Source organism: Prunus avium, chromosome 7, assembly GCF_965620075.1.
Source record: "Prunus avium chromosome 7, drPruAviu1.hap1.1, whole genome shotgun sequence".
Classification (NCBI taxonomy): domain Eukaryota; kingdom Viridiplantae; phylum Streptophyta; class Magnoliopsida; order Rosales; family Rosaceae; genus Prunus; species Prunus avium.
This window is the reverse complement of record NC_142290.1, coordinates 3643395-3657208: the sequence shown is the minus strand read 5'-3', so window position 1 is coordinate 3657208 and position 13814 is coordinate 3643395. Positions and strand designations below refer to the sequence as shown.

The 13814-nt window shown below is 33.8% G+C and overlaps 1 protein-coding gene across 3 annotated transcripts; it reads left to right on the top strand.

Moving 5' to 3' along the window:
- Positions 1-2379: 2379 nt before the first annotated feature.
- Positions 2380-11824, top strand: FIP2 (potassium channel tetramerization domain-containing protein / pentapeptide repeat-containing protein). Of its 3 annotated transcripts, XR_002526858.2 has the most exons (12): positions 2381-2552; positions 2999-3108; positions 3503-3637; positions 4595-4750; positions 5471-5554; positions 5816-5862; positions 5963-6036; positions 6247-6305; positions 8686-8745; positions 11082-11162; positions 11497-11602; positions 11636-11824. XR_002526858.2 is itself a non-coding variant. In XM_021959641.2 (11 exons), the coding sequence occupies exons 1-11, from the start codon at positions 2507-2509 to the stop codon at positions 11548-11550; spliced, it is 906 nt and encodes a 301-aa protein (XP_021815333.1). In that variant the 5' UTR covers positions 2381-2506; the 3' UTR covers positions 11551-11824. The 3 variants fall into 3 exon arrangements, 2 of the variants coding, with proteins under 2 accessions (XP_021815334.1, XP_021815333.1); XM_021959641.2 differs by having other exon boundaries at positions 11497-11824; XM_021959642.2 differs by lacking the exon at positions 4595-4750 and having other exon boundaries at positions 2380-2552; positions 11497-11824.
- The last annotated feature ends 1990 nt before the right edge of the window (positions 11825-13814 follow it).

The window sequence follows — 13814 nt, the reverse complement described above, 5'->3', positions numbered from 1 at the left end:
TCTACCATCAAATTCCTACATATTCATACTCATAGCTGAAACACTCAAAGGAGAATACGAAGAGAGCTTGCGCAACCTTGGCATTCTACTTGGAGAATTCGGTGCCTTCCATGTCTTCATCAACCATCATGATTCTCAATAAGTCCTTCATGAACTAATTTCTTTTACCAGGGCTACGATGTAGCTTAGCTATGAATACTCAAATTCTTTGATATTGTTAATTTTATTTATCTATACATATTGAGTGCTTGTTACCGTTCTTAATGCTTTCAATTAATTGCATGATTGGAAGAATTAGGTTGAGACCGGAAGGAGATTCCTAGTAAATAGCTTCTTGTAACAAGTACCATAAATTACATAGCCGACTCGGAAGATTAGGTTATGGTTTGTGTAATCTTCAATGTTTTCCACAGATCTTAATGGGTTCTTAGCTATCTAAATCCATACCTAGTAATTGAGTGAGTTGATGGTAAGGAATACAACTAATGTAACTCGGAAGAGAGTATTGATGAGGTAAGGGAAAACGATTAACAACATGTTAGGTAATTAGGATTAACAAGCTAGAAGGATTTGGGTGGGATTAGCTAGGTGAAATCGGTGTCCCAGTGCTTCATTATCTTTGTTTTCATCTTTTACATTATTCACTTAATCTCAATTTATTTTATTTGCTTAATTAGATTTTAATCGTCATAATTCTCTAATTGTTTAATTCAAATATAATTAGAAATAAATCACTATAATATTTAATAGATTAACTTGATCCATGTTGGAACGATACTCTATTTACTACTATACTAATTTGAGCGATATTGTCCATTTTAATCACATCAATTACCAAACGTGGGAAAAGAATCTTCCATTTCTCATCCATTGGGAAATGACATGGGAAGTAATTTCCCCTCAAATCCGTTATGTAAACCAAATAGGGCCTTAATGTGAAGTAAACGCAAGACTCCTCCATAGGTGGAATTCAATTCCCGATTCGAATTCCAGCTCCTGATTAGTAAACACACCATTAAAGTATTCAAGAATGTATAAAAGAGAAGCATATTGTCAATAGTATTAAAACCCTTGATTTGATCAAGGAAAGGAATACTTGAAGATAAAAGTTTCTTTGTTATACTAAAGGAACATGACATCATATTATAATAGAATTCTCCTAAAGATAAATAGAACATTAAGTGTTTTGGTTCGTTCCATGATGATTAATTGATATCCTATTAGGATAAGCATGGTTAATGGTAACATACTTGCCAAACCTAGTACCTTCCAAAGAACTTCATAAGATGTAGTTGTAATGAAATTCGACTCTTAATGATGATAAGATTGGAGTCATAGATATCAAAATGGTTGATATGTATAAGAGCTAAATTTATTGAGTATAGGTTTATGGAGTGTCTAAAGAAACCTTATGACATTGCTTCTATCAACCGACAAACAATAGTTGTTTCTCGAAACGCACGCATACACTAATAGAAAAATAGACACTGCACTGTAGTGTCTAAAAATATAGACGCTACAACTAAAATTCTATAGATACTACATGAGAAGCATCAAAAGGTAAACTATTTTGAATCATAAACACATATTCGGCCACCCGCACATACACTAACATAAAAATAGACAATCAAATATAGTATTTAAAATATTATAGACATTGCTTGATAGTCACCAAAAGGTAAATTAATTGCAATCATAAACACTTATTCGCACATGTGCACATACATTAACCAAAAAAAAACATACACTCCAAAATATTATAGATGTTGTGTGACAAACACCAAAAGGTAAACTATTTTGAATCATAAACAAATATTCGTGCATGCACACATACACTAACAATAAAAATAGACACTGCAACATAGTATGTAAAATATTATACACAATGACATGACAAACCCCAAAATGTAAACTCTTTTGTATCATAAACATCTGACCTCTTGGTAATAAAAGAAATTAAAAATTTTGACCCAAAAAATATATAAAAAATAAAATAAAATAGAAATAGCAATACAAAAAAAAGACGAGGAAATAATAATATTAAGGGAAATTTACATAAATATCACTTGAACTTTTAGGCATATGTGCCTTTATCATTTTTATTTTTAATCACATAAACTTTGTAGAGTGTTGCAATCACCACCTACGTCTAACTCGGTTAAAATTTTTGTTAAGTGTAAGAGCATTGACGGTAGGGACTAATGGTACAACACAACACCCAATTGAGTGACATTTGCAACTAATATTTGAGTTGAGAGACCAAAATATAACTTCGAGTATAATTGAGAGACCATTGCTACGAATTACCCTAAAAATAATGATAGTTATTTTCTTTATTCTCTTTCTCCGTTGCTGAGTAAAGCACAGCCAACTTGAACTCCAAATAGGCTGCAACGTTAAACCTAAAGCCATAATTTGGAAACCAAACAAATAAACACAAGTTGAGAGCTTTGAATTACTGGGACGGCCATTTTCAACTCATTTCCTCATCGAAACCCTCAAATCAATGACGAATGACTCTGATTCATCCTCTCTGATTCGCCTCAACATCGGTCAGCTCTCTCTCTCTCTCTCTCTCTCTGTTGTAATCTATCTTAATGTGAATTTGCTGTTTCTTGCAGTATCAAAAATGTCTTTAAATCGATTCGATTGCTCTGAAATGGAAGTGTAAATCCTAAATTTTAATTTTCTCCCTAGTCTCTGAAAAGAATATATTTTTGTTGTTTTGGTGCCTGAGAAAACCAAGCAAAATAAGGAAAATGAATTGAATATTTTGATTCTACGGGATGAGATTGGGAAAAAGTTCGGCCATGTAAGGCAATTAGTGCAACCTTTGAATGGAAGAGCTATGCATATGTGTGTGTATAACTAATTGAAGTTGTAAATAGTTGATGATGTAGATTAATTATTGGACTTAAAACTTTTTGATAGTGTACCTATACTATAGAACTTGAGAATTGGGTACATAATTTGGTATGCTTTTATTGTTTGTCAACAGGAGGAAAGAAGTTTTGCACTACTATTGATACTTTGACTCAGCGTGAGCCGGATTCCATGCTGGCTGCTATGTTCAGTGGTCGCCATACTCTGTGTCAGGACCCCGAAAAGGTATACGCTTCTGCTTGGTTGGAGCAATTTCTGTCTTGCGTTTTCATCGAATGTTAAGTTTGGCATTGTCTCAATTGCCTGACAACAACCCAAGCATATGTTAGATGTGGAGGAATGAAGCTCGGAGAAATTCTATTAAACAATTGTCGCCTGACTAAAAGATGTGGATCAATTTCAGCGTAGTTTGATTTTTAAATCAGTCTATTTAGATTAAACACTATCCCATTGTTTAATGAAATGGTAAACTTCTGCATCAAATGAAACCAAGGAGCTATTAATATGTCAAGCAAGTTTTTCTTCCTCATGCAGTTTATTAGAAGATTGTTAATTCCTTCATTTGGGAACCTTTTATAAAAACTTCTCAAATCTTTTATATCCTTTTTTATTCTTGCAGGGATATGTATTTCTTGATAGGGATGGCAAACATTTCCGTCACATCCTTAATTGGTTGAGGGATGGTGTTGTTCCCACATTAAAAGATTCGAAATATACAGAAGTTCTTAGGGAGGCTGAATACTATCAACTTCTTGTAAGTTTGGTTTTAATTTTCATTTATTCTTGTTCAGAAGAGTTGGCGATATATTTTGAGTTCATCAGGATTGCACTTTAATTCATGTTGTATACTTGTTTATTCAAATCATGAATTTTTAGTTCCTTCGCATTTAAACTGATAGGAGGTTCAAATAAACTTGAATGCTCACTGTTACAAATGTAAGTGATTTCAGTTTGCTAAAGAATGTTTTGATTCAATATAGATTGAAAAATGTCATAATTTCGGTAATATGGTACTCTAGGCTTGAGAGAGAGCACTACGGAGGAAAATCATATGCATGGATCTCTTTAGAGGGACTTATTCAATGCCCGTAGTGCTATTTCCTACTTGTTTCTAGTCATGTGTGGCCCATGGGAGCAATTTTCGTGGTTGCCAACTTGTCTTTTTATACTGGTCAGTTGGCCTTATTTACTATCCAAGTGAACTCAAATACACAAGTGATGTTATTAATCTTGGTTTCTTATAAGGCGTCATTTTCTAACTACATTTTGTTATGTAAGTGTATATGATATGTAAGGTAATGTTGTCTTGCGATATACAGTCTAGCAACATATGCATCTTAATTGCCAAAGTGTGAATCTGGACTACACATTCAAGCAATGATCAACGTGGTTACTAGTTCAGATTCAGTCTATTAACATAAAATGCTTATAATTCCAGACTGTCGGCAATAAAACAAATCCTTATATTTTGCAACTATACAACCCCAAACCATTTTATGTATTTTTCTCTTCATCTCTAACTAAATTGAAGTAGTGGAGTTTATACCTGTGCTGAGATTCGTGCATCAATCTACTAATAAATTTACACGTAAAAAATTATTGCCATTTCTTTCTCCCATCACAACTAATCCTGCCATATTTAGAAATGGGTGCTGCCTCTTTCTGTTTGATCAGTAATCAACAATGCTATGAACTTATGAAACTGTTTCAGGGGCTGATAGATGGAATACATGCTATCCTAAATAAGAAGAAGGAGGATGAAGAGTTAGATACAGAATTAACACGTACTGATATCATCAAGTGTATACAGTCTGAGAGAGTCAGGTTTCGAGGTGTCAATCTTTCTGGCCTTGACCTTTCAAAATTGGTAATTTCTCAGGTTCTCAGTTCTGAAACATTTCTAGCAGTAGATTTGTGCCTTGTAGGATTCGTTTTCTAGAAATTGGGAAAAACACATTTTAACTGCAAACTACAATAAGCTAGTTTCCGTTTAGAACATGTAGCATCAGCATTACGGGCACGGAATGCGGCACCCTAAAGAGATCCATGCATCTGCATTTTCTCTGCAATGCCCTCTTTCAAGCCTAGTGTACCGTTCCTTTTATAACCAAATTTTTTTACATTTTGAATATATGTTAAGAATGAACAAATTTTCCTTTAAGCATGTTGAAACCACTTACATTCATTGCTAGATTATTTAACCCTTCTATGAATTTAAATTAAAACCAACTGAAGTTTCATGCTTTAATGCACTCGCTAGTGAATAAGAATACCAAGCAGACCACTAGTAGTATCTATTTGGGTCATGATGACAATTGGTATTCACCAAATGTTCTGCACAGCACACAGGACCTGAAGGAATTCAAGTACTTTACTGCAGCTTTTCTACAGTTCATTTGAAGCTGCTCTGGAAAAGCCAGTTTAAACTTAGCCATTTGTGTTACCAAATTGAGGCATATGAGTGCTACTTTCGAAATTGATTCTTTTGTTAATTAAGAACTTCTTTTGGATGGTAAAAATGCAAGAAAAACTCTGTTTGATACTGTGTCTTTGATGTTGTGGTCTTATTTTATCAATGGAATTGCAGGACCTGTCATTTGTCGACTTCAGCTATGCGTGTCTGAGAAATGTCTTTTTCTCACGTGCAAACCTTCATTGTGCTAAGTTCAAGGTAAGTTTAAGTGATAGATGGTACATCTGGTCTGTTGAGAACAACTACTGTTATTTATACATGCTATATCTTATTAGAAATACCCACTCTATTTTCTGTAAAAGAACATCGACCTGGTTTAGCATCCACAATCCAAAGTTTTAATTGTACACTTGTATTAAAATTAAAGATTTTCTACTGTTTATTTTATTTGGTATATAGGGTTATCATTTCTTTTTATAACATCAGCATGACTATTGAAGCTTTCATATTTTGTCACAGGATGTGGATGCTGAGGGTGCCATTTTTCTCAATGCAACTTTGCGGGAGTATGACATTGAAATTCCACAGCAGTGATATTGATTATATAATATGTATAATATGTTAGTGGGCTGCCTGATTAATGCAATTATCTTTTACCTAGGGAAGATGTGAATTTACTGGGGCAAATCTCCGTGGAGCTTTGTTGGCTGGAGCTAATCTTCAGAGTGCAAATCTACAAGGCAAACTTTTTTCCATTCTGATACAGTTTTAGTAATATTCTATTTGTTAGTTCCATCCTAGTGTTGCCTTAAATTCCTTTGCATGTGTTCTGTTAACATGAACTTAATTTTTTCTTTAATTTTTTTAACTTCTAGTAAGTTTATGCACCTCTCGTTTACCCCTATTAAGATTTCGAATTTTCCTTTTAATCATGTTTTATCCTTTTGCAGATGCATGCTTGATTAATTCTAGCTTTTGCCAGGCAGACCTGCGTTCTGCACACCTACAGGTTCTGCATTTATCAATTTAAATATGTAGCGCACTTATTTTTCAAGTAATTTGTCCTTCTTGGTTTTCCAGAACATCCATTAATAAGATAGTAACTGTTTGTCTGTGAAGCTTCATGCAAGAAAGATGAACTAGTCATCTAACATCATTGAATCTTTACTATGGTGCCGAACATATTTACTTCCATTAATGAGGGCAAAGTTAACTGCATGTCTTATATTCTGTCAGTTGCCTGTATTACTTTGATTCTTTTTTCTTTTTATCCTTAAGAGTCGATTCCCAGTAATGGTTGAGCTTACAAAAGCTTATTTTTCCTACTTCATTCCATTGTCTTTTCTACAGATTTTGTTATCGAAAAAAAAAAACCTCTAAATAAAGTCATGGATTTTAACGAATTAAAGCAAATAGAAATTTAGGCTTAGAATTTTGGCACATGAATGAAATTGCATCCTGGAGGGTGGTGAATAGGACATTATATTTTTCTTTTACAAGCTAACTATAATGGATCCGGATCCTCTGCTTGCTTTTTCTTTGCCATGATCTGCTTGACTTTTATTCTAAGTATGACACCTCATTTAAAATATATCTAATGGCTAAAAGGACTGCCACATAATTTTGAATAGAATAGAAAAGAAAAACCTTTAACAATAACTGAAAAAATAAATATTGTCGTCCCTGTATTCACATCAAGTTTTTCTTCCTCATCTTGATTCTCATGTGTTTCGGACAATATGTATCACCCTCCTAAGTTCAGGACATACAATTGAAATTACCTTTCTAACACATTGAACATATAGCTTTCTTTTCTCGCATAAGAAAAGATTATTTCAAAGCATATTGATAAAAATTGAAGAAAAAGAACATGATGGTGCTGGCATGGCTGCAGAAAATATGCAGAATTTTGAAAATGCCTATTTGGCCAAATACCCGACTAAAATTTTGGGATTGAAATCAACAATAATTTTCCAGTGTAAAATACTGGAATTGAAGTGTTTGTTAAGAACAAATATTTGAAGTTGAAGGACCCAACACTTTTTTTCCCCATTCAAGGATTGATATTGATCATCTTGTTAGGTTCTTACTGCAGAGCGAGGGAGAAAACCATATTTGGTTAAAGAGAATTTTTATTTCCTACATTTAATGTTTTTTTTTTAGTGTTTAAAGATAAATGTGTTGTCAATTTTTTAGCCTTTAGATATATTTTAAACGAGGTGTCATGCTTATAATAAAAGTCAAGCATATCATGGCACATAAAAAACAAGCAGAGGATCCGGATCCAACTACAATTTTTGCCCCTTTTTTTCTATTTCATATAAATCATATGATTTATTATCAATCGACACACGAATCTTTTTAAAAATTCTTGAAAAGAGAGCACAAATCCAACAAATCTGAAAATTTACAGTATTAAGCTTAGACACATATGTCTACCATTCTGGAAAACCTTAGAAGCATTAGAGTACGCTTGATAGTTTATAATGAGTGCCAATCTTGAAACTGCTGCTGTCAGGAAATATTCCAGCAGCTGTTGCCAATTTTTGAATTTTACAATGGGCATAGTTCTTGCAGATTTGAACGAGAAGAACTATCAGCATTAGAATTTACTGGTGTGATAACCTTCAGAATTTAAAATAAAGATTTCAATAGGAACACTTTAAGACATCCCAATCCTCTCCTTTGCAGCATAAATTTCAGATTCCATGTTGGTTTTATTTGGGAGGATTAATTCCACTTCCTACTCGCAGTATGCTCTTTATGATCTCGGCTCATGATTTTGCGTTTGGCGCTTATAGATAATTGATTTCAGACTAAAACGAGCACAACGATAAATCTGTCTAGAAAAGCCTTTCTGTAATTCGTATTCACCAGCTGGTTGGCTTACTTGTTGTGAGCTTTTGTATGTGATTCCTTCTGTTCGTTGCCAGTGAGCTACACAGTAAAGATATCCTTTACAATAAGATGTTTCCTTCTAAATGACTCATAGTCAGAGAGCATGAAAACACAAGGACCACTAGGAAGATGACTCTGCTATTAGAAACTGAAGGAAATAAGGAGGAGAGTAAAAGATTCCACCAAAAATATAGCCATAAAGAAAAAAGCTCTCTCTCTGTCTCTCTGTCTCTGTCTCTCTCTGTGTCTCTCTCGCTCTCTGTTAATCGTTTTGAATTCAATATTCTTGTATTAGGAGGTTGCCAAATGTTTTCTTTGGTGTGACTTCATTTTTAAAAAAATAAAAAAAAGAGAAGAATTTCCTGATTTTCAAGCTGATCGCACTGCAATTAATCATTCAATCGTTTGTTTGTTGATGAGTGCAAGATGCCTTAGGATTTGGTCCTTAGAGAGGGTAATAATATATTACTTGTTTCTCTTATTTTTTTCAGAATGCTGATCTTACAGATGCCAATTTAGAGGGAGCTATTCTGGAAGGAGCAAATTTGAAGGTAAAGTGGAGGTTATGTGCCAAAAAAAAACACGTAGTCTGAAATATGTCTCTTATGCTTAAGAGATTAAAAGCATTCCTATAAATTGATTTTGAGAACTCAATTATCCTGTTTGACTTCTAAAGAAGCTTAAGAATTGTCATAATTCTAAGTTTTCTGAACCACCTAGCTCCATCGACTTGCTAATACATTGCGACATAAGGGAAGAGGTCTTTGCTCTCCCTTTTTTGGAGGAGAAGAGTACCATTAGAATAGTTTTCATTTTCTACCAAAACAGTTTTGCCTTTTTCTAAAGCTTCGTTTGCTCTGAGATAGTAGAGGGAAGGGGATAGAAATGTAAAAATGATTCTTCCATTCCCTTGTTTGTTTCACCTTTATGGAAGGATCCTTATCTGTGGACCTGCATTTTTCTATCAAACAATTAATGGGTAGATTGGGGACCCATTATTTGTACTTTGTAATAATCTTTTGCTTCTGATTCCCTTCATATAACCAAACTAGGGAAGGGACATTCAAGAAGAATACCATTTTAGGGATTAGTTCTAATTTTCTACTATTAGACATTTCAGCCTTCTTAGTACTAGGGCAATTAGTTCTCATATTTTAATCTGAGACATTTCAGTTTCTCTCTCCTTGAGTTATCTTTCTTGGATACTTCCTAGACGTATTTAGTTATATATCCATTCTTAGCACTAGTGATATAGATAAATCCTACCATTTATTTTCCATAAACAAACCCAAAAAAGTACAGCTGGCCCTGTTGAATTTAATTTTTATTGTTAAATTACTTTGATACCCTATTGAGTGTTTTGGGTTTTTTATAAATGAGGTTTTGGGGTTGGGCTTGTTTTAAGAAATTGATGGCAGTTTTGTAATTTATAAGAGCTTTGGGTGTGTTTTTAAAGTCCATTTCATGTAGGGTGTTTTTAATAATTTGGGCCCCTATATTGGGCATAATAGTGGAATTCCCTATTTCCTAACCCAAGCTTCTTTCCTTTCCTCTTCACAACCTGGTTGCCTACCTAGTAATGTGAGGGGGGACATTGAATTACTTTAATATACCTGGGACATTTTCAACCACCAGGAATCCTGAGATTTTTCAATTCCTGGGATCCCTAACAGTGAAGGTTGGATAATTTTATGGTGAATTAGTCTTTCATGCTTCAGTTAACATAATAAATGTCGGCAGTGAAACTCTAGTGCTAGATAGAGAACATAATAATACCAACATGTTTATCATATTAGATTTGGAGTCAAATCTATGGTGCTTTTTGGAAAATGTCTGGTGATTGTACTAGGTAGTCATTGAAGGTGAGTGGTGAAGGTATAAAAAGAAAAGCAATGTAAGATATCCATTGAATTATTTTCTACTTTGGATTCGGCATTCTGAATATCTTGACATTGGACTAGGTAGTCATTGGAGGTGAATGGTGAAGGTATAACAAGAAATGCAATGTAAAATTTGTCGTGCTTTTTCTTTAATGCTGCATTCTGAATATCTTGACATTGGAGAGGAAACAGTTTTTTGTTTATTGACGCTGTATGTGCAGTAAGAGTCACTTTTTTGTTACATATTCTCTTGCTTAGTATGTACCAGATTGAAATTATTATTTTTTCCTACATGCTGTAGGCAACAGGTTTTGTTTTATTGATGTTGCATGAGTAGGAAGAGTCAGTTAACAATTTGATGCTGCATGTCTCTTGCTTAGAAGCTGTGCTAGATTTATTCCTCGATGTTTCTGTGAGATGGACTTATCATTAATAAATGGTTCATGAGTAATATATCATTAAGTGCAATTTAAATTAATTAGGGAGTGTACATGGGGCAGGGGCGGGTACAAGTGGCGAACAAAGACAAGTTAAAACGAAATATTTAAGAAATGGCTCAATTGAAAAAATGTATTCATGTGGCTGACATAAAATAAATTGAGTTCACATATCGAAAAATGTTTATGGCATCTATCTTTTAGTTTACGGAGCCAACTTTTGTTCATGTTCTTCCTCCCTATATTTATATATCATATTTGTGTATAATTGCATTTGAGAGGCACACATTTCTTATACTTTATTTGATTTAATGTTGAAAGAACACACTCAGCATGATTTTTTGAAACATTAATTCCGTGATTAAGAATGTTCATATATATGACAATCATATAAGCTGGTATAAGAGGTTGTTATGGAGAAATACCCCATGTTTACCCAAAATGAATATCAAAGAAAAAAATCTGTAGTTTCATCTTGTATCACATTATGTTGCATAAATGAATCTTAAAAGAATCTGCTCCCTACTGCTCTCATATTTGATTTATTTGGCTGAATTGTTTGCGTGCTAGGGTGCCAAGTTGAGCAATACCAATTTGAAGGATGCAAACCTTCAACGAGCTTATTTACGGCAAGTGAATCTTCGAGATACGGTAATGAAAGCTGATCGGCATTCTGTGACTTTTCTTTTGGTTATTGTTTTCAAAACCAAGAAATAGATTGATCAGGTTACTAAACATAAACAATGTTGCATTCCAAGTTTAGTATTTACTTTCCTCTCTTGAATTTCATTAGGGGTGCTTGGGCTTATAGCTTTCCTTTTGTTCGTCTCAACTCTCAAATTGTAGTATATTTTTACATGTGCATAATCTAAGGTCCATTGTAGCATTGAGAAGGTCAAGATCTTTTCTTGATAACTTAGTTGATAGTTGTATCTTTCAAGGCAAGAAATTGAGGATGTGACTGTTCTTTTTATGTTTTGAACAGCATTTGGAAGGTGCAAAGCTTTTCGGTGCCAATTTAAACGGAGCAATGAGATGACACTGAGTGTTGCTATTGTAGATCCTGTGGAGGTTTGTAATTCTGTTTGTGTATAACCCGTCTGCCAAGATTCCCATTGTCCAATTTCTGGGTTGAGGCAACCACCCTAGTAATCAAATGATGTGGTTTGTACATAAATCTTATACCCAAATTCAATTCATTTGGTGATAAATGTCTAGTAGTTGATAAAGATGAAAGGGTAAATTATGACAACGGTCACTGAATCTGTACCCGATCTTCACTTTCGTCCTACAATACAGTTCTTGGAATTTAACTGTGGTCCTCGTACTTTTACTTGTGCATCTCTTTCCGATTATTAATTCCTTCACATTTTGTTAATTAAAGGGGTAAATTAGTAATTCTACCTTGCATCAATAACAAATTAGAATAAAAAGTATAAAACAAGATTTAAGAGTAAAAAATCAAGGAAAAAAAAACCTTAAATAAGTGGAAATTTTGCCCATGCTTCCCCGCACATCTGGACCGCATCTACATAATCACCCACTGCTCTACATATCTCCCATACTCTGCACCACAGGCACCGTAAAATTTCACCGACACCTCAATAATTGTATTGGGGGCCCAAAGTCAAACTTAGATTCAAGTTCAAGGATCATCACCATAATTATTTCACTTTTTACTTTTTATTTTACTTTTTAATTGAGAAATAAAATTATTAATTTACACTTCAAATCAATAGAAAGGTTAACATAATTTGACACAATGATAATCAATGCATCACTTCTGCTCGCTTAATTCTGTGTGTCCTTTTTTATTTATTTATAGAAAATATGATATTGCATTGGTAAGAATTAGCATGTTATCGGAAGCCTGGTTAAAACATTCTTAGAGAAAAACAGAACATCGTGAGAAGAAAGAGTATCTATCACTCATGTTATTGACTAAACATAAGAGTCAAACAAGAAAGAGATAAAATTACTGTGTCTTTTATCCTTGTTATTGTCGTTAAAAAGATAAAATTACTGGGTCTGTATCTAGAACAAGAAAGAAAATAAAAACCTTTCACTTTCATTGAAGATAAGATAGGATAAGGATATCTGAAAAAGTTTGATGATAAAGACAGCATTGACACATTGGGCCAAAGTGATGGTTACATAGAGTTATAATGTTTCTTGGAACAGGATAAGGCTACTCGTAATGTCGGCAAGTTATTCACCGTACACGTGTCAAGTACTAGAACATAGACTTAAATGACTTGGTCGAAATCATGAGATTAACGCTATTGGTGGGTGGACGCAAGTCTCAGTAGCGTTATGTATGGATCGTTGTTGAAAGTTTTCATAGCAGATTGTCAGAAAGATTCTTGCTTATCCAAAATCTTTTTGTAGGGCTTTTGCTTTTCCCAATCTACGATTCTTTTTCACCTTCAAATAGTTTTATACTAAACTATGTTCCCGTTGTATTTAATTATTATTATTTCAATGTGAATTCTAATTACCAAATGCCAAATTCAAAACATGTGACTTACAAGTCTCAAAATGACATGTGTAAACATAACGTAAGGCACATTATGTTTCAAAGATAATGTCAGTCATTTTCAGATATTAAATAGCGTTTGTTTATGTATTCTAAAAAGGACGGGAACATAGAAAATAAAAAGTTTCAATATTTGGAGCGAGATTAGACAAGTTAATAAGTTAAAATTAAGATAGGTTAATAGCTCGATTCCTTCGTACACGAGAAAACCTCCGACGGACATACCAGATTAATAGCTTGTTGCATATTAGTCATTTTGTTTAAATGATTCTTCGTTAAGCTATGGCGTTGACACCCTATAGGCTATACTCACGGCCAAGAGTCAAATACCTAATTGGCACAAAACATGGCCAAAGGGGAACAAAAAGAATAGTCATATAGTCATTATATATAATTAATTTAAGGTAAGACGATCTTACCGACATCCGAAAGATGTGGCATATCGAGTGATGGAGACTGAGAGTAGACTCAGACAAACCACTTCTTTTCTCTTACCTTAATATCGCATTTGCAAGCGTTGTATGGAGCTTATTGGCTGTGGGCATTTTTGTAATTTCTGTCACACCAGTTACACCGCCCTAAACTCAAATTGGATAAAAGCGATTCTGCGAATGCCTTGAGAAAAAACATTTGGAAGTGATCCCTAGATAAGCACTCTAGGTGCTTCTACAAAGGCAATTTTTTCAAATTCTTCTTTGTTGTACCAAATAAGCCCCTATAATAAAAAATAAAATAAAATAAAAGGAAAATGAAAGGTGTTGTGTGTT